We start from the raw sequence: 25,148 nt of genomic DNA on the forward strand, positions 1-25,148 counted from the left end.
AGCGGAGCAGGACGGCGGAGGGCGACCCGGCCCGCACCCCGACCGGGCCGGGACCCCAGGCCCCGGGACAGAGTCCTACTCCGCTAGGGCGGGGCCTCGGCGCGCGGGGCGGGGCGGCCTGAAGGCGAGGGCAGAGCCAAGGCGGGGCGGGGCCGACATGGGGCGGTCCAGGGGCGAGGCCTATCTGGAGGCGGGGTCGACCTCCGAGACCCCGGTTTCGGGGACCCGGGCTGGAGGCTGGGCAGTTCCGGGAGCTGGGCCGACGCGGGCGGGGCCTAGCTGGAGGCGGGGCCGACATCCGGGCGGGCGGTTCCGGGGGTGGGGGGTGGGTGGGGCTGGCTGGGCGGGGCCGAGCCTAGGTGGGCGCGGCCTCCGCCCCCGCCCCGCCCCTTCCTGCCAGTCCGCGCGGCGAGGAGGATCGGCGGCAGTGGCGGGAGCGGCGGGAGCGGCGCGGGTACGCGGTGCGGGTTCGCGTGGCCGCCGGAGATGCTGGGCGTGGCGGCAGGAATGACCAACAGGTAAGGCCGCGGCGGCCGTGAACCCGCAGCCGGAGCCGGAGCCACGTCGGCGGCGCTGCCGGCCCCTCCCCGTGCGCTGGCGGACGGGCCTGCAGAGCCGGCGGCCCGAGTGGACCGCGTCCCGGCCCGGCGCTCCCCACGCCCGGCGCTCGCAGCCCGGCTCGGGTTGCGAGAGGCGTCCGTGAGGGCGGGGACGTCTCAGGGCTCGAGATTTACCGAATTAGAAACGAAACTGAGACTTTAAAGAACATTGACTCATTCATTAAACGTAAAATAAGTCTGTGATCTCAACATACATAACGCATGCTTTATGAAAATAGCATTTTCCTAACGCATGCTTTATGAAAATAGCATTTTCCTGAACAAAAAATTAGTGTGACGAGAGCCCTGCTCTTACATTTTGCATATCTCCTAAATGTCTGCATTTTCCTGCCTGCTCTGCTTTCAGTCCATTGCGGTCCGTTTTGGTTGAAGTCTGAAGAAAATCTGCTCCTAACCAGACGTGTGGTTGGAAAAGGGAGCAGTAGTACTTTAATAGCTTTTCACGTAGTTGCGGTATTTTTCGTTATTACTCCAAAACTAGACAAGCTTAATGTTTCTTAAAGATTAGTTTGATGTGGAGTCTGAAGCCTTACAAGGAGGTTTTCACTCTCCATGACATTAAAATTCACCGTCTGCCCTGCAGTTGGAAGGGGCTTGTGCCCCGTTGTAACATCACCCTCATTTGGAAAATGTTGATTCACTGAGTTAGGCAGCTCTTCCAAATGTTGACACATCTCTTTATACAGCAACACTAAATAACATTTCTTAATATCACCGCTGATCTCCTTAGAAACTCTCTAAGTTTGAGAAGCTGTCAAGCTCCAGGTGGTGGATACAAGTTTTCCAACATTCTAATTTTCAGTTGAAAGCTTGATTTTTATTATAGATGGGAAACTCTTGTCAATTGTTTTCTTCAAAGTAACAGACTCACTTTGTTTAGTTTCAAGAAATGTCTGCCAAGTGCAAGTGTAAAAACCGTAGTTTGTTATTCTTTCTGGTAAAAGTGGTAGACCATGAAAAAAAGCATCTAATTCAGCCGGCACTGGATCACACTCGTGCTTTCCCTGCAGACAATCCTCTTACTGTGGTATGCAGCCCAAGTGCTTTGTTCATCACAAGAAACAGAATACGAGGTCAAAGTTCGAGATTTAATAACAGTAATTTGTATTGCTTCATCAAGGACATTCTTTTTGTTTTTAAAAAAATTTATTGAGGGCTTCCCTGGTGGCGCAGTGGTTGAGAGTCAGTCCGCCTGCCGCTGCAGGGGACACGGGTTCGTGCCCCGGTCTGGGAAGATCCCACATGCCACGGAGCGGCTGGGCCCGTGAGCCATGGCCGCTGAGCCTGTGCATCCGGAGCCAGTGCTCCGCAACGGGAGAGACCACAACAGTGAGAGGCTCGCATACCGCAAAAAAAAAAAAAAAAAATTATTGAAAATTCAATCAATACAAAATTTAAAATATATGTATGATATAAAGAATAACAATACAGTGTATACAGTATGAATTAAGAGTAGAACCAAAAAAAAAAACAGAGAGTACAACCCTTTCCTTTTAAGAGCCTTGGTCATCTCCTGATCCCATCCCATTCCCATCCTGAATTTTCCCTTCACAATGCCTTACTTTTCTGTGTGGTATTAAGCACGTTCATAATGTTGTGTGGCCATCGCTGGCATCTGTCCATCTCCAGAACTCTTTTTTCTTGCAAAACTGAAACTGTCCATTAAACACCTTCCCATTCCCCTCTCCCTCCAGCCCCTGGTCACCCCTGTTGTATTTTCTGTCTCTGATTTAGACTATTCCAGGTTCCTCATATAAGTAGAATCATCCAGTCTTTGTCTTTTTGTGACTGGCTTATTTCACTCAATATAGTGTCCTCAGGATTCATCCATGTTGTAGCCTGTGTTAGGATTTCCTTTCTTTTTAAGGCTGAATAATATATTTTTATTATTTATTCGTTTATTCGTTCATCCTTCAATGGACATTTGGGTTGTTTCCACCTTTTGGCTATTGTGAATAACGCTGCTATGAACATGGATGTACTTTTTGTTTGTTTGTTTTTGGTTTTTTTGGGGTACGCAGGCCTCTAACTGTTGTGGTCTCTCCCGTTGTGGAGCACAGGCTCCGGACGCGCAGGCCCAGCGGCCATGGCTCACGGGCCCAGCCGCTCCGCGGCATGTGGGATCCTCCCGGACCGGGGCACGAACCTGCGTCCCCTGCATCGGCAGGCAGACTCTCAACCACTGCACCACCAGGGAAGCCTGGGTGTACGTTTTTTAATAGAAACTTTTATTGAGAGAATTGTAGATTCACATGCAGTTGTAAGAAATAGTATAGAAAGATCCAGTGTATCCTTTACCCAGTTTCCCCCATTGATAACATTTTGCAAAATTGTAGTGCACAGTCTCAACCACAGTACTGATGGTCATACAATCCATTAATCTTATTCAGATTTCCCCAGTTTTACCTGTAGTCATGTGTGTGTTGTGTAATTTTATCACGAGTGTGGGTGTGTGTATCCACCGAGGTCCAGATAGAGGACAGTTAGTGCCCTCACCCCAAGGGTCCCTCCTATTCCATTTTCCTCTGTGTTCTCCTCCGCCTGCTCTTTAAACCACGCATCCATTCAGCATCTCTAAAGTTTTGTTATTTCAGAAATACTGTATGAGTGGAATCATACCGTTCTTAACCTTTGGGATTGCATTTTAAACAAGTCAGCTTAATTCCCTGGAGACTCGTCCAGGCTGTTGTGTGTATTGTAGTTTCTCCTTTTATGGCTTAGTAGTCCTCCTCAGGGTGGGTGTATATAGGACAGCTTAACTGTCAAATGAGGGACATATGAAGGACATTTGGGCTGTTTCCGGTTTTGGCTATTAATAATAAGGACATATGGATGTTTGTGGACAGGTTTTTGGTGTCACCATAAGCGTCCCTTTCTCTGGAATAATTGTCCAAGAGAGCAGTGGCCGGGTGCGTGGCGACTCCATGTTTAGCTTTCTCAGGAGCATAGACTTTCCCAGAGTGGCTGGGGCAACACCGCTTTCATCAGGGACACTGAGAAGGGAAAGGGGTGTTCTTTCCCTGCAGGTGCCTGTGGGTGAGGCGCTGGGTCCCATCACCGCTGCCCCTGCCTTGATTGGTGCTGGGGGCTGGCATTGGGCCCACGGCTGCCTTTGCACCATCAGTGAGAGTGCCAGCACCATGCGGGGTGCTCAGCATCTTTCCGGGGCTTCTTAGCATTATTATGAAAACAGTTTTCATCCCCAGGCTTCTTGAAAAGGTCTGGGGACCCTCCAGGGTTTCGAGATCACCCTTTGAGAGCCACTGTTAACATAACCTGAAATCATGAGGGAAATGCAGATATTTGGAATATTTAAAAAGGGAAATCTACAAAGAGTTTTCTTAGAAATGTGTGGCAAATGCTTGTTGTAGTGAGTGCTTTCTAGTTGGAGGCAGTTTTAGTGGGACTTGAAGAACCACTAGGGGAAAAGCAACTTTTGCCCTGAAGGATTTTTCTGGGCACGATGCCAGCGTGTTATGAAAAGGGAAGGTGTCCTGACAGTGAGGGTCTTCGTAGGTCTTCAGTGCTCTCTGCCTGTTTGTGTGCTGAGGAAATTGAGCACTTAGTTTAAGGAAACTAATGAAAACTTGGTAGTAGGAAAGATGCCTCAGTTCTGGTTGCCGTGTGCCCTGCAGGCCTAGGACTGTCAGGACTGCTGTCTTGACTATTCATCGTCCCCCCTTTCCTTTGGGGTGACCCTGAACCACTCCTGGACGCTCTTTCTCCTGCTGGATGTGGGTGCAGTGAGTGGCCTTCCCTTTCCTCCCCGAGGGGACCTTCCTGCCCTCCTCAGGGTCCGGGGGCCTGCAGTGGGGAAGGCAGATCTAGGTCGGTGATGGAAGCACAGAGCTTTACCCCAGGAGCCTCTGTTTTCAGTAATCTTGTGTCTGTTCCTCAGAAGATCATGTAAATGAACCTCAGCGTAGGTCACGTTCTCAACTAGGGCTGCACTTAAATAGAAGGAAAAGCATCTCAAACTGCTGGCCGATTTTACATTTCTCGTTAATTGTGCTTTAAGCTGTGGTTTCCTGCCTACAGAAATGACATCTACATTACACGCTGGCCCGTGGCCAGGTTGTCTTCCAAAAACTTTAATTTTAAGATACTAGAGAAGCGAGAGCTGGGGTGCCCATTGCCACGTTCTGTGGACCCTCCAGCAGCTGTGGTTTTACCCCTTGTGCGACAACCACTCATCTCTCGTTTCATCTCGTCAGACGTTCGCACACAGGGGCTCACGGGACAGGGGGTCACGTTCCTGCATCCTTTTCACGTCGGAGCATACTTTTTGCCTTGATGAGTCCACAGTGACACTCTGTGTGTGGGTTGGAAGGTGCAGACACAGCTGGCCGTGGCCAGTGCATCCTGTGGAAGGGGAGGGGCGCCGAGGGTGGAGGGTGGGCTTGGGCTGGGACACGCAGGAGCGACGTAGCTCACCTGAGGTCACGTAGGGCCCCATTCAGCAGTAGGAAAGAATTCAGAAAGATCCAGTGTATCCTTTACCCCGTTTCCCCATGGCTAACATTTTGCAAAATGGTGGTGCGCGATCCAAGCCACAGTATCAACGGTCATGCAGTCCCTCGATCTCACTCGGATTTCCCCGGTTTTACCTGCGGTCCTGACCCTGGGACATCCCCATAGGCTGCAGACGCCCAGGTGAGACCTTGTCTGGTGTATCTGAGCCCCATAAACATGGTAATTCTGGAAACGTCTGGATGAAGTATTAGATGTTGCCCCAGAGCTAGTGTATCACAAAGGTCCCGGATGTCAACCTCTTTGAAGTGGATTCCTTTTGTGAAGCGCATCCTTGGGGACTTGGGGTTCTGAGGCCCTCATGCTGGTGATGGTGGCTCTTCGTCCCCGGAGGCCTGGGTCTCCTCTCCACCCCGTGCGCTGTCCCCACAGGGCCAGCCCGAGAGGCCTTCCTGTTGGTGGGCTCCTCTGCTGGTGCATCTGTTAGGAGACAAGTCTGACCATCTGTTTAGACAGACCGTGAGGTATTTCTCACGGGGAGAGTGGTAGTCCTTGTGTCGTGTTCTTGTGTCTGTTTCGACTCCTGAGGCCGGCGCGTTGCCAAGCAGCACAGGGCCCGCCTGGGGGGGCGTGTGGGCACAGCTGGTGGTGGCACTGGGCCGTTGGTGGATCCTTCTCCTTCTCGACATGGTGGATGGATGCGGCATGTGGTTCTCAGGTGCCAGGTGGGTGTGGCTGCGGAGATTCCCAGGCGGATGGGACGTGGTCCCAGCTCATGAGAATCTTTCAGTTTGTTGTCATTCATGTCGGTTCCAGATTCTCCTAAAGCATCACGTGGGTCATGTCCCCCCTCTTTTCAGAATGTTGAGAAGACTCCCGATTGCCTGTCAAATAAGGGCCAAACTCCCGCGCCTGGAGTTCAGACTGTTTGTCACCTTCCAGCCTGTCACAGGCCCCTTGGTTCTGAAAACATCCGGTGCTCTCCCATCGCAGGGCCTCTGTCCACGCGGCTCTCTTGGGCTGGAAAACCTTCCTCTCCTGTGTCTTGTTTGCAGTCGGGGCAGGGTTGCCTCTGGCCCCTGGATACTGAGTTCCTGCAATGTGGACTGAGGTTGTGTGCTGGGGGCTCAGGACTCAGAGCTTGTGTCTTTCCTCCCAAAGCACTTTGGCTTCTTTTCGGGTAGTTATCAACTTCTGTTTTATGTTATAGTTACTCGTATAGATATCTAATCTTTTCTGCCAAATTGTAGGCTCTGGAAGTAAAGGAACATCTTCATCATGTTTGTTAGATGTCCAAGAAAAAACAAACGGGATTGAAATGAGCTTTATTTCTCCTTTTATTCCTTCATTCATTAGTGAATTGAGGAGTCCAGAGCCAGCTCTTCTGAGTGTCTGTGACAGTGCTTGAATAAACTCGCAGAACGTGGGCTAAGACGAGATGGCCTTCACATGTGGTTTAACTTAAATCTGCAGGCAGAGGCCCAGCATCCACGGACCACTGGGAAGAAGTTCAAATGATGTCATCCCTGTTTAGATTATTTCATTTCATGGCTAGGCCCCTCTTTTGGAAACTTTCTTAGTAATAACCATCTTTTATTAATGACCTGCGATGACACAAGTACTTTAAAGGAGTTAAACATCTGTTTCACAAATCTGACACGACTGCACTTTGAGGCAGGATTTTTATGCCCATTTTACAGATGAGGAAACAGCACAGGAGGTTGGGAAGTCCCCGCGTCACAGGGACAGGGTGAGATGAGCCGAGGTTGATGCTGAGCTGTGCCCCCTCCCCGTGTCCCCTCCTGTTCAGGCGAGGCTGTGGCTCCCACTTCTCCTCGCTTTCAAGGCGTCCTCTTTGTGTGGTTAATAGTTGCTCCCCGAGCATGGCAGCCGCGAGGGAGCTACATCATCTCACTGCCGGACGGTCCTTCTTTCTGAACTTGGAGGGTCCTGGATCTCACTCTGGAGGCCCAGCCGAGAACGTATCAGGTGAGATCACGTTCTTCACTTACATTTGGTGTCTGTGTGTGTGTGTGCGTGTGTTTGTTTTCATTTTGAGCTCCTGGCTGTGCTGCGCATGTGGTGGTGACCTTGACAAATCTGGGGACCGACGTTCCAGTTCAGTGCAGGTCTGTCCTGTGCGCTGTCCGGTGCTGTCAGCTGGGGGGGTGTGTGGTTACGATGCAGTGTGGAGCTCGTTGTCTGTCTTGTGTGGGGGTTATTTGTGTCCAGGTACCAGAGGAGAAGTTAAAAAAGTCTTTGCGAAATTAAAGGAGGAACTGATCATTTGTCACCAGTTATTATAGCTTTGCTGTCATTTATGTAAGACATGGGCCCCAGGCAGTGTCTCTTGAGCCCCTCAGGAGGTAGGGACATGCCAGCCTTCAATCGGGAGCCCGGTTTACTTGGCACGTCACGGGGGAGAGTCAGGAACCGGGTAGAGCCACTCCTGAAACGTGGGCTGCAGAGCTCCCCGCACGGGAGTCGTGCCAGTGCAGATTGGCCAGCCTTATCCCCTGCTTCTGGGGAAGAATGTCATGAAGTCTGTACTTTTAAACTTGTTTTATTTTTAATTAAAAAAATTTTTTTAATGTTTTGGCTGTGCTGTGCAGCATGCGGGATCTTAGTTCCCGGACTAGGGATCGAACCAGTGCCCCCTGCAGTGGCAGCGAGGAGTCTTAACCACTGGACCGCCAGGGAAACCCCTAAACTTTTTTTAATGGAGAGTTCAGACATAAACACAAAAAGTAGAATAATGTGTCCCCATGTCCTACCTTAGCTTTAGTCCTCACTGCTTGGCATGACCTCACCTGTGACCGAGGCCCAGTCCTGTCCCTCTGCTCTGCCCTGTGTCGTATCCTAGAGATTTTATTTATTTAATTTTATTTTTTGGCCTCGCAGCATGTGGGATCTTAGTTCCCCGACCGGGGATCAATCCCGCACCCCCAGCAGTGGAAGCAAGGATTCTTAACCACTGGACCGCCAGAGAAGTCCCTAGAGATTTTAATAGGTATCCTAAGATGGTAAGGACTCTTCTAGAAAAGATTTTTAAACATAACTACAACATCATTATCACACCTGAAAAAGATTAGTACTATTTCCTGTATATCATCAACTACCCAGTTAGTGTTCAATTCTCGTTTTATCTCAGACATTCACTTTATAGTTTTTTCTGAATTGGGATCTAAATAAGGTTCATACCTTTTGAGAGCTTGATAAGTCTTTCAGTTTCTTTTAACATATAGGTACCCCTTCCATCTTTTTTTCCCCCCCTTCCTGTTCTTGTGATTTTTTTTGTTGAAGAAACAGGTTCCTTGTTTTGAAGAATTTCCTACAGTCTGGATTTAGCAGGTCACATCCTCTGGGCATAGTTTAACTTCTTTGTTTCCTATAAAGTGTATAAATTGATTGTTGGATCTAAAAAAGCAGTTCTCAAACTTCTTGGCCTCACCACCACTTTCCACTCTTAAAAATTATTGAGGATCCTGAAGAGCTTCTTGATATTTGCTGTATTTGAAATTTAATCAACCTTTTGTATGTTAACATAAATATTTTGTGATTATTTTCCAAAGAAACAAAATAGTGAAGAGTGGAGTGGCTTTAAAATACTTTAGACGTATAGAGAAGAATGGCTTTAAAAATACTTTTTGGGCAGATCTCGTCAATGTCTTAATGGAAGACAGCTGGCTTTTCATCTTTTGTAATACTTCATGTCATGTAGCTTCTGGAAGACTTCACAGTGACCCGTGAGAGGAGAGTGACAGAGGCAGTTGCTGTCTTAGTGTTGGTGTGAACGTGGCCTCGACCTGCACGTCTTCTTGGAAGCTGCGGCCCAGAAGCCTGACTGGGCTCCCACACCCGTGTCTGCGTGAGGGAAGGCAGTGGGTCCTCCCGTCAGGAGGCGATGATGTTGGCAGCTGTGGATGATCAGGGCCCTCCATCAGGCCTTTTCTCTAAAGGGCCACGTGGTAGATACTGTCACCTCGGCTCAGCTGTGCTGTTGTAGCGTGAAAGCCGCTGTAGACAGCATGTAAGTAAATGGGCACAGCTGCATTCCAGTGACCTTTTAACTACAGACACTGAAATTTGAATTTCATAGAATTTTCACATGTCGCAAAGTATTAACCTTTAGATTTTTTCCCAGCATTCAAACTGTTAAGAACCTGGGAAGTATGGATCAGGTGGACATTTTCCTATTCCTCCCACTAAGCACAATAAGCGCTGGACATTATGTATAAAACAAGCATAAGACTCTGAAATGTGGGGAATTCCCTGGTAGTCCAGTGGTTAAGACTTGGTGCTTTCAATGCCGTGGGCCTGGGTTTGATCCCTGGTCGGGGAACTAAGATCCCACAAGCTGCATGACACGGCCAAAAAAAAAGTTCTGAAATGTGGTCTCTCCACAGAAGGCAAGCTGGCAGGGACCATGGGGTCTATGAACAATGGGGTGATGAGTCGTCTGGGTTTTCTTTTTACCTTCTTATCCCCGTCTTATCCCAGACTCTGGCCATCTAGAAATGCCAGCAGGTACAGACCCAAAACATGTCACAATGAAGACTGTTCTCTGTTAGACCAGGAAAGACAGTCTAACAAGAAGAAAAATGTGTAGACAGTAAATGCTCAACTTCAGCCAAACACCCAGAAACAACTGTGGCCTCACCCGCACTCACGGCAGAGAAAATAGACTGGGGAACAGAGCAAAGCCTTGGGGACCTGTGGGACCTTGGAATTCTGAAAGCAGAGGAGGAAGAGCGTGGGGTGGAAAAGGCCCAGAGGAAATAATGGCTAAAGATTTCCCCAAATTGGCAAGAAACGTAAACCTACAGATCCAAGAGGCTGCACACACCACAAATAGGATAAACCCAAGAAATTTCAGGCCAAGACATATCATAATTAAGCTTCTAAAAACTAAAGACATTATAAAAAAAAAAAACAAAAAAAAACCTTGAAAGGGACTTCCCTGGTGGTCCAGTGGCTAAGAGTCTGCGCTCCCAGTGCAGGGGACCTGAGTTCAATCCTTGGTCAGGGAACTAGATCCCACATGCCGCAACTAAGAGTTCGCATGCCACAGCTAAAGATCTCGCGTGCCGCAACTAAGACCCGGTGTAGCCAAATAAATAAAGAGGTAAATATTAAAGCAACAACAACAAAAACCAACCTTGAAAGCAGCCAGAGCAAATTGACACCATTCGTTTATGGGAAGGAATTGGAAAGACAACAGGTTTTCATCAGAGACTATGGAGGTTGGAGGGAAGCGGCACAGTGTTTTTGGTGTTGGACTCTTACATCTCCCCCAGAAGTGGGGGACTGAAAGGTCTTTATAAGGACCCTGCAGATCTCAGCTTCCTCTAAGCTACTGTTAGAAACACAGGCTGGCTTCTCCAGATGCAGACCGTCTGGCTGAGAACTGCAGTTGTTTGGATTTGAATTTTTGCATGGAAAGGGTGGGAAGGTATGAAGCCCCTCGGTGCCTCTGGAGCAGAGCTCAGGACAGGCCTTGGAGCCTGTGTCTGCGCTTGTCCAGGCCGTGTGTGTGCTAGCCTCACGTCACAGGGGAATGTTGACCATTGGTGATGACTTGGGCCTTAGTAACGATTGTCCTGAACCTCGTCTGTGTGTGCAGAGCTTTGGGATTTATGAAACCTTTTGTGTCATCCCCCAGTCCCTACCTTTACAGCCCCATTTGTGATTCATCCGCCCCTCCCTTCCCCCAGTTCCCCAGAAGAAATGTGTTCTGAGAACTGTTTGAAATTAGGACACACCTTTTTCCTTTGTGTCTTCAGGTTTTTACATATCCTGTTTCCCAACATTTTGTGCCTTGTGAGGTGTTCCCAGTCCTCTGGGTTCGTTTCTGGAGTGATCTTTTCCGTGCTGCCTTGGCAGTCCAGCCCTGTGGCTCCCCCTCCTCCCTCCCCAGCCCCGCTGCTGGCCCCGGGCACCATGACCCCAATGGTATCAAACCTGCCACGTCGCTTGTGAGGGGTGATTCCCCAGAGCTCCACCCTATACCCCACTCCCTTCAGAGGTGGTTTTTCTCAGTTCAGCCTGTGTCCCAGGATCTAGCGACAATGCCTGGCACCTCTTAGATGCTCAGTAAGTAGGTGAATGACTAATAAGAATAAATACGAACATCCTTACTTTCGCATGAAGAATCGGAGATTTGGGAATTTGAAAGATGCGGTCAGGATAGGAAGCTGACCCAGGAAGGAGCTGGAGCTTGAATTCTGGTGACCTGATTCCAGGGATGTTGGTTTTTCCAGCTGGAGCACCGGCCCATTGGCGCTCCTGTACCCCTGCCAGCTCCATGTTACAGGGATGAAAAGAGCTGTGCGATCAGATGTTACCATGGGAAAGAGCCTGTGCTCAGACCCCAGCTTTGCGCTCACCCGCTGGGGGTGGCCCGGCTCGCCTCTGCCTCGGGTGCGGAGCAAAGGGAATAGCGCTGGTCTCACGTGCTGGTCACGGAGTTAGACCAGTTTCCACGTGTGAGACATCCAGAACGAACGGGGCCCCGCACATCACGCACCCTCCATGCTGGTTGTCAGGAAAGAGGGAGGAGAGGAGGTTTCCTGAACACGGGTGAACACGTGAGAACTCTGAGCTCACAGGCCTGGGGGCCGCGTTTTGCGTACTTCCCACCCAGATGGTTAACTCCTTAGGGTTCGGCTGATGTCGTGATGCTGCAGTTGAAGGCATTTCCTGTCTTAGCTGCCGCGCTTTTGAGAAGAGAAGCTTCCTCTTCCTCCGTGACGACTTGGTAACCCAGTGTAACCAGGTGACAGATGGTGCGCGCTGTCAGGTGGCTCGGTCCAGGCCCCTGTCCATGGCTGCTGCTGCCCCACACTCGCCCCCTGAGCCTCGTGCTGCACGGGAGCCCTGCACTCGGACGAGCACGTGGTTGTGGTGCCCGATCGTCGTGCTCCTGTTCCAAGAGGGCTCGGTTGGGGCCGAGACCCGTGCTCTGAGCCGTGCGCCTTCCCTCGGTGGGGGTGGGTCTCCTCCAGTAGCTCATGAGCCCCTGAGCCTGCCCAGGAGGTTGACCCCGGCCAGGTCCAGGTCCAGGCGGTGGCCCTGCGGGCGGGGCTTCTGTGGGAATTGCTGGCGTCCTGCCGTCTCCACCGGAGGACAGCCGGGGAGGGGCGGGATGTGGTGACGTCAGTCGAGGATGTCTTTCTCGAATCTTTGGAACGTGATGGGGAGATCAGCAGCCGCTGCCTCGAGTGCCTGGACGCCCTCTAGGGCAGTCGTGCTGTCAGTACTGGGCTCACAGAGGCCGATGCGGAAACGTAAAAACGACCCCTGCTAATCAGTAATGAGCCCATAATTAAAGACGGGACCTCTGGCGTCTGGCTTATGCCTTCCTTGCAGCTTGGATTTATTCTTCAGAGGTTTGAATATAGGTTAAAATTGAGCCTGACTCCTCAGGCTTGAGCTGAATGCCTCTTTCTGATATTCTAATGGGAAATTTTACAACAAAATAAATATTCATTCACTACTTTCAAATTTTCTCTTTCGGAGAGTGTGTGGTAAAATGGTGTCCAAAACATCACAGTTTAAGGTCATTGCCCGCATTAGAATACCCCAATTCCCTTGGGTCCTAATGGATTGCTGTCAGAACTGTTCTTTCTGTGAAGCACAGTGTAGATTTTGTCACCGTGAGACATGTGTCAGGGATGAGAGAGTAGTCTTCATTAGAATCTGGAGGTGGAGTAATTCATCCACCAAACGAGCAGCCGTTGTTTTTGGAGTGTGGGTAGTGATGTTTTTGTAGAAGCCAAGGATCCTTGGCTTTACAGGGAACATGCTGAGACTAGTTTTCTGTTTTCAAAAATGAGTCTACTTCCCTGGTAGCGCAGTGGTTAGGAGTCCGCCTGCCAATGCTGGGGACACGGGTTCGAGCCCTGGTCCGGTAAGATCATGCTGCAGAGCAACTAAGCCCGTGCGCCACAACAAGAGAAGCTACTGCACTGAAAAGGCCGCGCAACGCAACAAAGAGTAGCTCCCGCTCGCCGCAACTAGAGAAAGCCTGCGTGCAACAACGAAGACCCAACGCAGCCAAGAATAAATAAATTTAAAAAAAAAAAATGAGTCTAAGATAGTAGGGAGCTTCAGCTCCGACTAGAATCTGGAAAGTTCTGTTAGCACTTAGCCGGTTTCGGGTGATTGAGTATATTTACATGATTAAGGATGATGATGAAAAAAATATGTTTAAAAAAATTTTAAAGATATATGTATAGGACACTAGGTTATCTGTTTTATAAGACCGACCAGAATTACAATGATGTAACTTTGAAGTGGGTGCCAGGCTAATGTCTGAGATAATTTAATGGTGGTTCTGGACTTAATGTCCTTTTTTTTTTTAAATGCTGGCTTCCTCACATCAGGAAATGAGAGCACTTTTTGTCTCTTGGGCATTTGCCAGATTTGCACAAAGCAGAAGGCATCTGCAGATGTCTGTTTAAGGCAGTTTCTTTGTGCTTTTAACAGAATGTGTTAGCGTGGGTACTTATGCGTATGTAAGCTATGTGATTTCTGCTTCCCTGTGTTAGAACTGGGCTTTCCAGCCTTTGTCAGGTGCTTTCCCCTCTCTCGTGTTACTGGTGATGACAAAGGACATCGGTGAAGTTTAGAAAGCGGTGCTTAATTTTATTATATAGCTGTCTATTGAATTTGACAACAGACAAAAAAGTCCCAGCGATTCCTCAAAATTTTAGAGGTCTGTTTTTTCCCACAAAGGTCATTTGAGGACCGTGAGACCAGACTTAAAAAGAAGCGTTTTCCCAGCTTGAGCCCTTTTGATTTTTAAAATAAAGAAACACCCACATCTCTTTCTGATAATACATTTGGTCATTTAGATGCTTTCTATGAAGGAAGTTGTGGTGATAGTTTCTGGAACGTGAAGGCTGCAGCAGACAGATTAAGTGAGTGATGGGAAAGCCAAGGATACAGGGCTTGGGAACTTTTTAGAAATGAAGCTTTGTTTTGCGCAGTCTTGGTTAATCATGCCTCCCAGGAGGAAGCATTGCTAGAGATTAGCTAAACAAATGGGATGAAAGTCAAAATTTGAGGTTGGATTTGTTAGATAAATTTTGATTAAAGGGCTTAAGTTGTAAGAATGCAACATTGTCCCACAAAAAGCTGCTGATGCTTTTTGGGATACCTGTGTATCCCACGCCCAAGTGACAATGCAGAGCACACAGGAGGCACTCAGTAAGTGCTTGTCAAAGGAATAAATAATGGTGTCATATGTTTTATTTGGTATGTATGGGGTTTGGCTTAGTGAGGTAGAGCTCTTTAAATGTTGCCGTATAACATTAACAATGTTAATGTTATAACAATAACACGTGAGGAAATGCTAATAAAGATGCCTTCAGTCAGCATTAAAATAGATTTGAAGGCTTATTTCAACTCCATGTAATTTCAGTAATTCTGTGCAGCATTTCAGTATTTCTTCTCTCCCTCGGGATTAGTGCAGGAACAGTTCTCGGACATGGGAAGATGCCGTTCTGCGCCAGTGAGGCTTCCAGGTGAATGGGTGAAATCTTCTGGATCAAACATGAACATTTTTTCTTGTGAACTTCTTCAGTTTTCCATATTAATATATAGCTTCAATACCATTAATCAAAATTCCAGGTGGGAGCCATCTGGTAAAATTGATAGAATTATCCTGACGTTTCTTTCTTTGGAGGAATAAAGGGGCAAGAATAACAGAAAGCTGGTTACTGCAGGGAAGAATGTGGTGGGGGGGGACATGAGCCGTGTTGGCTGTTTACACATCATAGGTCATCACACAAGCTCTGTGATAATGAGTTTTTCAGGGGGAAAGAGGCAAATTATTCAATTAGTGTCCCACAAATGGTGAGATCATTTGTTAGCAGTTAGGGGGGGAAAACCAGTTTATAGCTTTATAGCCTTATATTACATCAGAAGAAATTCCAGATGGATAATATTTAATAGTTACTTATAAAATTCAGCCAGATAAATGCTAAAATATAATAGAAATGTTTATTAACTTTCTCAGAATGAGAAGTACTTTTTAATTTATAAATTAAATTTATAAAATAATATTAAATTAAATTTATAAAATAATTTATAAAATAAATTAATTTATTTTTGGCTGCGTTGGGTCTTCGTTGCTGCGCGTGGGCTTTTCTCTAATTGAGGAGAGCGGGGTCTGCTCTTCGTTGCAGTGCGCGGGCTTCTCATTGCGGTGGCTTCTCTTGTCGGGGAGCACGGGCTCCAGGTGTGCGGGCTTCAGTAGTTGTGGCACGCGGGCTCTAGAGCACAGGCTCAGTAGTTGTGGCGCATGGGCTTAGTTGCTCTGTGGCATGTGGGATCTTCCCAGACCAGGGCTCGAACCCATGTCTCCTGCATTGGCAGGCGGACTCTTAACCACTGCTCCACCAGGGAAGCTCCAGCAGGCGGATTCTAATCAGGAAAGTCCTAGAATGAGAAGTACTTTTTAAATTTAGAAGTTTTAGGAACAAATTACAAAAGGAAAGACATTTGAATAAGAATAAATTAAATTTCTGAAAATTACAAACAAAAAACAGACTGGGAAAAACACTTGCAACAAAAGCAACATAGAAAATATTAGTATTATGCGTTGATCAGAATATGAAAACCCTAGTACATGTGTAGGGGAAAGAACATGAACAGAGATACTATAACAAAAGAGAAACAAAAGAGGATATATAATTAATGTACAAAAGTACAAAAAATGTCCCAGCGTGATTAGTGATTCATCAAAGAAATAAAATAGACATTATCAGTTGCCTCCAATATTAGCAGATCTTATTAAAAACATAATTATCTTATATCACTGGTATGAGAGTATATTTGTAAAATTTATTAGGAAAATATCGGCAGTATGTATCAAGTCTGAAATGATTTATAACTTGTAATCCAGAAAATCCACTTCTGTAAATCAAACCCAAGAAAGTAATTGTAAATGTGAAGAGAATTTGATGTGAAAAGATTTTGGCAGCATTATCTATACTACAGTTTGTCCTACATTTTAATTCAATTCTGACACTATCCACCTGGAGTGTAAAATTAACCATTTTTGAGAGCACCGTTCGGTGGTATTAAATACATTCATAATGTCCCCACCATCCGTCTCCAGAACTTTCATCTTGTAAAACTGAACCTCTGTCCCCACTAAGCATCAGCTCCCCGTCCCCTCCCCCAGCCCCTGCCCCACCATCGACTTTCTGTCTCAGTGGATATCACACAGGATTTGTCCCTTTGTGTCTGGCTTATTTCACTCGGCACAGTGTCCTCAAGGTTCATCCATTTTGTAGCCTGTGTCGGAATTTCTTTCCTTTTTAAGGCTCAGTAATAATCCACTGTATGTGTAGACCCACCAGTACAAGGATGACTAGAAGTGGCTTCCTTGTCTTGTTTCTGATCTTTTGGAGAAAGCATTCATCTTTTGACCATTAAGTATATCTCTTTTATTCCTAGTTTTTGGAGTGTTTTTTATCATGAAAGGCTGCTGAAATCCTTTTTCTACGCCCGTTGATAGAATCGGGGATTTTGGTTTTTGTCCTTTAGGCTGTAAATATGGTATATTACATTGATTGATTTTTGGATATTAAACCAAACTTGCATTCCTAGGGTAAATTCCACTTGATCACGGTGTAAAACCCTTTTTAGATGTTTGCAATGTTTTATTTTTTAGGTTTCCTTAGGTTTTCGTTTTTTTGTTTTTGGGGTTTTTTTTTTTTTTGAGGATTTTTGAGTCTGAGTTCATAATCGCTGTGTTCTATAGTTTTCTTATTTTGTGTCTGGTTTTTGGTGTCAGGGTAGCACTGGCCTCATGCGGTGAGTTAGGATGTGATCAATGCCCATTATGTCCACTGACCATGAATTCACAGCTCCTGGCGCGTTCTTCTTGGTATGGTTCTTGGGAAGGGTGCGTCTCTGGTCTTAGGGGAACCCGGGTATCTTTTTCTGTGGCTTGCTTCTTTCTCTGGTCATTTTCCTTTGCACGTTTGAGGAAGACAGTTCCGTTTCTAGAGTGTGTGAGGTGAGCCCTCGTGGCAGGACTTGTGCCTTGTTTGTAGCTGTGTCAGCCGTGTAGTGTGGACCCTTCCAGTTTGGGGCTTTCCTTTGGGAAAGTACCGTTCGTTGATGTCTGAAGTGCCCTCTTTGTTGGCCATAAAACACAGAAGGAATCGCTCCATGTTTGCAAAGGGGCACAGAGTACATGTGCTGATGGACCCCGTCCCCTTGTCAGGTGAAGGGCTCTGGGTCGTCTCTGAAGCTGAGTGACCCGTCCTGCCCTGCAGGGAAGTGCGTGGTTCTCCGCAGTCATTCTGTCTGTCCACTGGGCTCTTGCGGTTACAGACAACAGAAAGCAGCTCTGGCTAACCTAAGTCAAGAAAGGGGGTTATGGGCTTCCCTGGTGGCGCAGTGGTTGAGAGTCCGCCTGCCGATGCAGGGGACACAGGTTCGTGCCCCAGTCCGGGAAGATACCACATGCCGCGGAGCGGCTGGGCCCGTGAGCCATGGCCGCTGAGCCTGAGCGTCCGGAGCCTGTGCCCCGCAACGGGAGAGGCCACAACAGTGAGAGGCCCGCGTACCGCAAGAAAAAAAAAAAAAAAAAAAAAAGAAAGGGGGTTATTGGAAAGGTTGTGAAATTGTAGATAAGAGGAAAACTAATTATTCATGTCTCGGAAAGAACCGGGGTATTAGTCACCCTGTCTTCAGATTGCCTTTCTTGGGATGAGTCCTTTCTGGCTTTTTTACCCGCTGTGTCATTGGGCTCAGGATCCCGGTGTCGGGAGCAGCGGGTCGGCCTGGCCTCAGTGGGCAGGTGTCCACCCGGGGGAGCAGGGCTTCCTCACTTGGTCTCACAGAAGGAGAACCGAGGCGTCAGCACTAGAAACGGGGGTGGATCAGGGAAAACATGTTTTCTGCCTGGTTGTGGTCCATCCTTTTAAAAACAAAGGTGATTCAGGCGCTGTTAATCTGAGCACCAGGTGCCCAGTGGGGTCTGCAGACACAGCTGAGACTTATTCCTTTTGAAGGATTTTCCTGTACGTTAAAGAGAGAGACCCAGAGAGACAGGAGAGCAAAGTCTGCAGCCTGGGACCGAGTAGAGGTGCAGCAGGATGCCAGAGAAGGGGGCGGGGGGGCCTTCAGCGGCCTGAACCTTGGGAGGGACTAGTTCATACAGTAAACAGTATTTGAAGGAACAGTTCTCACTAAGAAATGTTTCCAAGCCACAGACTCCAGGGGGTGCTGGGTTGATATGGTGTTGATGTCTTTCGCTCGGGGCGGCTCTGGTATCTGCGTTAGGGCTGGAGTTTATGGTTGATTTGTCACCATTGTGTGTTTTGTGCAGCCGAGGGAGAGCTGCATGGTGAGCTCCCAAGCCCCCCGGCAGCCAGCCTGACAGATACAAGACGAGGCTGTCAGATGCTGGGGGGGCGGGCAGCAGCCTCAGCATCACCTATGACCTAACCCCGCCCTGACCCACTGAATGAGATCCTTGGGGGATTCATGGACCTATAAAAGTTTGAGACACTGCAGAGTGGGCATTGTTGCTTGCCTAGCAGCGTCCATTCCCTGTGTTTTTCTTTTTTTGTTTGTTTTTTGTTTTTTCAGTGCCCTTTGTAATAATGGTAGTAATGAATCTGCAGATGATTAAATGGTAGTCCTCATTCCCCCCTGGCAGCCATCCTGCGACCATGAAGGGATCGGCCTTGAGACAAATCTGGCACGAAGCTGTCAGAACTGAGGATGGAAGGAACCTGGATTTGTGAGCTTCTGATCTGTCCTGGGCCTGGGTCTCTCCCAACCCTGATCTCCCAATTATGTGCGATAAATTTCTCATAGTGTACACCAGTTTGACTTTGGGTGTTTTTGTTCCTTGCAGCTGAAAACGTCCTAATGCATCCAGACGTGGAAATGGGTGCTGGACACACAAGGTGTTGTATGTGCCGATCCTCTGTAAAATACCTACTTTTGCAGATGGTCACAGGTTTTTCTCTTAGTCTTATGAATAATGCTTTTACCCCCGGATGATCATTAAATTGTTCAGTTGAAGGTTGGTGGAGGGAGGGGGAGCAAGAAGAACGGGAAGGCTGTCCAGAGAGGGGGCGAGCGCTGGGCTGCAGAGCCCGCGGGCTGGGGAGCTGACCCGTGCTGTGCCCTGATGTGGTGTTTGGACCTCAGGTTTTCATTTGTAAAATGGAAAGAAGAATAATGAAATGGTGGAGGTGAAAACGCTTTGAAAACTGGACTCCTTTTTTTCCCCAGTTTAGTTCTCATTTCTAATTGCTTTTGTTTTTTCCTTATGGTGCTAAAACATACATAATGTAAAATTTACCATTTAACCACTTTGAAGTGTACAGTTCAGAACTGTTAAGTTCGTCAGATTTTTTCAGCAGAAACCTTACAGGCCAGAAGGGAGTGGCTTGACGTATTTGAAGTGATGAAAGGAAAGACCTTCCAAGCAAGAATTCTTTACTCAGCTCGGTTATCATTTGGATTTGTGGGAGAGATAAAGAGTTTTCCAGACGCAAGAGCTGAAGGAGTTCATCAGCACTACACTGACCTTGTAGGAAATGTTAAAGGGACTTCTTTAAGCTGAGAAGAAAGGGCACCAACAACCTAAGTGTCCATCGACAGATGAATGGATAAAGAAGTTGTGGTGTGTATGCAGTGGAATATTACTCAGCCATAAAAAAGAATGAAATAATGTCATTTGCAGCAACAAGGATGGATCTAGATGGTATCATGACCTTGTAGGAAATGTTAAAGGGACTTCTTTAAGCTGAGAAGAAAGGGCACCAACAACCTAAGTCTCCATCGACGGATGAATGGATAAAGAAGATATGGTATGTATGCAGTGGAATATTACTCAGCCATAAAAAGAATGAAATAATGTCATTTGCAGCAACAAGGATGGATCTGGAGGGTGTCATGCTAAGTGAAATAAGTCACACAGAAAGACAAATGATCTCACTTAACGTGGAATCTGAAAACAACAACAAACAAACCATCAAACAAAACGAAACTCACGGATACAGAGAACAGATTGGTGGTTGCCAGAAGTGGGGAGGGGGGTGGGCAATGTGGGTGAAGGGGGTCAAAAGGTACAGACTTGCACGTAGGAAATACATACGTCCGGGGGATGTCATGCACAGCATGGTGACTATAGTTAATAATGGTGTTCTGTGTATTTGAACGCTGCTAAGAGAGTCGATCTTGAAAGTCCTCATCACAAGAAAGAAAACTTTGTAACTTTGTATGGTGATGGATGGTAACTAGATTTATCGTGGAGATCAATTCTCAGTGTAGACGAATGTCAAACCGTTATGTTGTAAACCTGAATCGAAAATAATGTTATATGTCAACTATACTACAACTAAAAAAACCCCCAAACGTGTGCAGCCATCACCACTATTTCCAGAACTTTTTATCATCCCAAACAAACCCTGTCCCTGTTAAATGCTAACTCCTGTGCCCCTGCCTCTCGCCACTGGGAGCTCTGTCCTACTTTCTGTCTGTACGAATCTGATGACTCTGGAGAACTCGTGTAAGTGGAGTCCCACAGGATCTGTCTTTTAGTGTCTGGCTTATGTCACTGAGCACAATGTCCTCCAGGCTCGTCAGGTCGTAGCAGGTGTCAGGATTTCCTTCCTTCTATAGCTGAACTACATTCCATTGTATGTATGGATCTCATTTTGTTTATCCATTTACCTGTTTTGGACACGTGGGTTGCTTCCACTTTTTGGCTTTTGTGAGTAATGCTGCTGTGAACATGGGTGTGCAAATGTCTGTTTGAGTCCCTGCTTTGAATTCTTTTGACTATATACTTAGGAGCGGAATTGCTGGGTCATATGGTAATTCTGTGTGTAACTTTTTGAGGAATCGCCAAAGTGTTAAAAACTTGAGTCTTTTTAAAAATGAGTTGTTGTGACTTCCCTGGTGGCGCAGTGGTTAAGAATCCACCTGCCAATGCAGGGGACAAGGGTTCGAGCCCTGGTCCGGGAAGATCCCACAGGCCGCGGAGCAACTAAGCCCATGTGCCACAACTACTGAGCCTGCGCTTTGGAGCCCACAAGCCACAGCTACTGAGCCCGTGTGCTGCAGCTACTGAAGCCCATACGCCTAGAGCCCGTGCTCCGCAACAAGAGAAGCCACAGCAATGAGAAGCCCACGCACCGCAACAAAGACCCAAGGCAGCCAAAAATATAATATAAATAAATAAATAAATTTATTTTTTAAAATGAGTTATTTATATTTAGAAACAGATTACAAGGTGAACCTATGCCTTTCTTCTTGGGACCATATTTTTTCGTTGATTGCAAGGACTTAACAGTTTTAACACGGGACTCATGAACTGACTTTTTTATAACACGCTGGACATACTGTCAGATTCGTATATATTAACCTCTTTAATCAAAATGAGAGAATAGGCAGTTTCTGTAAGTTAAAGTTTCAAAGTTTGAAGTGTAAAATGCTTCATGAGATTTTCGATGTCAAGGTACCCAACTTTGTGTGTGTGTTTGAGAAAGAATTGATTTATTTCTTCCAGTAAACACGGCATCTTTATGATGCAGGAAAAACAAAGGGCTGAATGTCTAATGAAATAAAGACGTAAAATACAAGATCTTACTGCTCTATTAACACTTTCCAGCAAAGAGAGATGACCTTGGACCGTTAGATGTTAACACTTTCCAGCAAAGAGAGATGACCTTGGACCGTTAGATGTTAACGCTTTCCAGCAAAGAGAAATGACCTTGGAGTGTTAGATGTTAACGCTTTCCAGCAAAGAGAAATGACCTTGGAGTGTTAGACACCTGAGACATTGCAGGTTCAGGAGCAAGAGGAAGGTCATTGTGGGCATTCTTGCTGCAGCGTCCCTGATGTCTCCTGGCAGGTAATCACAGATGTACAAGTGTTTACCCTTCCCTTCCTTGGATTGTAGGCTCCGTTCTAACAGCCCAGCAGAGCTTGCTCATGTTTTTATAATGCTCAATGCCTCTGTTGTTCTGGCATTTCTCTCTCTTTCTTTTAATGTGACTTAGTCAAATTGGCTTAGTCTGCAGAATGTATTGGAGGCAAACATCCTTTGACATCAGCTGTGAGAAAACTTTTAAGAACACGTTGAACGGTCAGAAAGCAGCAGCGCAGCGGCCCCGCCAGGGTGCGTGACGCAGCACTTGGGTCCCACCCTCGGGGGCGGTTGAGCTCACATCTCCTCCTAGAAGCTGTTCTGTGTGGATTGACGTCCACACCCATGCAGACCAGCCTCGGCTCAGAGCCTGCAGGTGACAGCTGTCCAGAGGCTGCGCAGGTGGAGACCTGTGATGCTCCCAGCTGTTCCGGATGCCCGTCTGGACAACGTGGGCATTGATCCTGAGAGTTTCTAAATGTCCTTAGCAGTGTTAAAGTGTCTGAAAAGAACCAAAGTGTGTTGTCCTCAGGTAGCTTGCTGCATGGCATCGAAGAAGCTTCTTTTGGTTTCTTAGTCTGTAAATATGAGTTGATTCTAATTGGCTGTGTTTGAGTAAGAAAATAAAACTTTCTAATTGTCATCTTATGATCGACTATTAATAACTTCCCAAACCGTTACTTTTATTTTGCAGCACAGTATTGGTTTGTATTCCATTAGAAATGACTGCGGGATTATGAAGGGGTGTGGTGACACTCTAACCTCTGAAGAGGTATCCCAGTCTGCACACTTAAAATAATTTTGTCTTGACCTTTTAAAACAGCCTATTACCCTCCACCCTCAAATACAACCTCTGTGGAGTGGAACTTACTCTGTGGTACGGTTGGTGGGAGATCTGGAGTCCCCTTCAGCAACCGCTTGTGAGCTGTGTGTGTTACGATGTTTTCAGTGAGTTGGTCAACGTTTAAACAAACAGGCAAACATTTATAACTGGTTTGGCACTAAATCAGCCTTGAGAGCCATTATCTGCAGGTCGTTTATTCTGCACACCTTTATCCCAGGGCCCGCCCTAGGCTCTGGGGATCCCGCAGTGAGTGATGGAGCCCCTCCCTCCCCTCCCCCAGTGCCGTGGGCTTCCCACCTGGACGGTCCTGGCCTCTTCACTCCCTGCCCCAGCAGGAGGTGGGCGTTCGGGTTCACGGCGGGAATAAATGAGGGGGTCTGATGAGGTCGCAGTCACCTCGCACCTGGCCTGTGGGAGCCGACCCCTGACTGTCCCCTTCCTCCTCCTGGCTCCCCGCCTGTCTGCTCAGACAGCAGCCAGAGCGATCTCGGTAAACCCTGAGCGCCTTCCTGGCCTCTGGCTCAGAGGCCTCCCTGGGTGCCCCCTGGCCGTAGAGCAGCCCTGGTCTTCGCAGTGGCTGACAGCCGCCGGTGCCCCGCCTGCGTTCCTGTGGCTCACCAGCCAGGCCCCCGCCCAGAAGCTTTCATCAGCCGCCACTCTGTCCACAGCTGGCTGCAGGGCCCACTCCATCGCCCTGAGGGGCGTTCTCCGGGGCGTTGCCTCCCTGTCAATGGCTGTGACCTCCTGTCCCTGACCCCCGACCTCCTTCCCAGGAGGAGGCGTGGGTGACAGTGCATCCGGTCTGTCCGAGGGCTGCTGTTGCTGGGTCTCAGGAAGGGAGGGGCGGAGCTTCAGGAGGTGTGTGCAGGGCTGGGGCGTTGAGCTCTCTCCAGCCTGATCTGTCTACGCCCAGGGCTGCTCCACACTGGACTGACCTCTGAAATGCTCCTTCCAGCTCAGCCTGGGTGTTAACCGGCTCTTTTCCATCTTAGTTGGGGAAAGAAGTAAGAAAGTACATTGATTTAACCATGGGAATTCCCTGGCGGTGCAGTGGTTTGGACTCGGTGCTCACACCGCCCCCAAGTTCAGTCCCGGGTTGGGGAGCTAAGCTCCCGAAAGCCGCATGGTGCAGCCAAAAAAATAAAATAAAATAAACTGCATCATGAGGTGGAGTTAAAACTGCCTTGAAATGAGTGTCTGCGGGGGGCCTGACCTTGTGTAAAGGTAGGCCTGAGATTAGATGGCCTTTCAACCAATGTTCGGAAACGTAGTTTGTAAATGGAAAAGGTATCTTCTTTAATCCTGTCTGATCATTTAACTGACCTTTGGGACACTGTCCTTATGGCCTGTTTCCCATGTTAGGCCCCTTTTGTTTCCACGCTGTCACTTTTATTCTCTCACTGCCAGCTCCGTCTCCTGTCTGTGAAGGAAAGTGAGTGTTTTAGGGTTTGTCGGGGCTCCGTCACTTACTTTGGGGCTGGGGCAGGTCAGGCCCCAAAGTAAGTGCTTCACTTTCCTCTTCGGCAAAGTGGGGATTACAGTCCTGCCGACTTTCCTTCCTGTGAGGGTTGGATGTGGATTCCTGGCGAATCTCCCAGAGCGAGCCTTTCCTTGGGGGGTGGAGGCTGCCTTGATGGTGTGATGCAGGGGTGCAGTCCCGGAGGTACGATCACCGCGCATGTCTTCTGTGTCAGCCGTTCTTCTCTAAGCTTCAGATCAGCGTCTTAGGATATATATTATTTATATCCTCATTTATAGAGATGAGGAGGCTGGCACTCAGACAGCAGCTTGCCTCGGGCCACCCAGTGAGTGCAGGGCTGACGGGACGCAAACGTGGGTCTGTAACGCTCTGACTCGTGCTGTTTCAAATATGTCGTGGGTTTTCTAAAATTGCGATAAAAACATGTAAAATTTACTATCGTACCCATTTTTTAAGTGTACAGTTCAGTAGTGTTAAGTATATTTACGTTGTTGTGAATCAGATCTCCAGTTCCACATTTTCATCCCGTGGAACTGAAACTGTACCCACTAAACAGCACCTCCCGTTTCCCTCACCCCCCAGTCCCTGGCAGTCCTGCTTCTGCTTTCTCTGTCTATGGATCTCACTACTTTAGCACTACTATACCTCACGTAAGCAAAATCATACAGTATTTGTCCTTTGGTGACAGACTTATTTCACTGAGCATAGTGTCCTCAGAATTCATCCATTTTGAAGCACGTGTCAGAGTTTCCTTCCTTTGTAAGGCTGCTGGTGTTCCCTGAAGGGATAGGCGACATTTTATTTATCCATCATCTGTCCATA

General features: G+C 47.7%; 1 protein-coding gene across 2 annotated transcripts in view; it reads left to right on the top strand.

Annotated features, from left to right (window-relative positions):
* Positions 1-486: 486 nt before the first annotated feature.
* LIMS1 (LIM zinc finger domain containing 1) overlaps positions 487-25,148 on the top strand; it is a gene marked incomplete at both ends in the record, with an annotated part of 98,401 nt that continues 73,739 nt past the window's right edge. For both annotated transcript variants that reach the window (XM_079721177.1, XM_079721176.1), the window contains one exon: positions 487-518. In XM_079721177.1, the coding sequence (XP_079577303.1) occupies positions 487-518 (32 nt within the window). The remainder of the gene's footprint in view (positions 519-25,148) is intronic.

Source organism: Hyperoodon ampullatus (genome assembly GCF_949752795.1).
Source record: "Hyperoodon ampullatus genome assembly, chromosome: 15".
NCBI lineage: Eukaryota > Metazoa > Chordata > Mammalia > Artiodactyla > Ziphiidae > Hyperoodon > Hyperoodon ampullatus.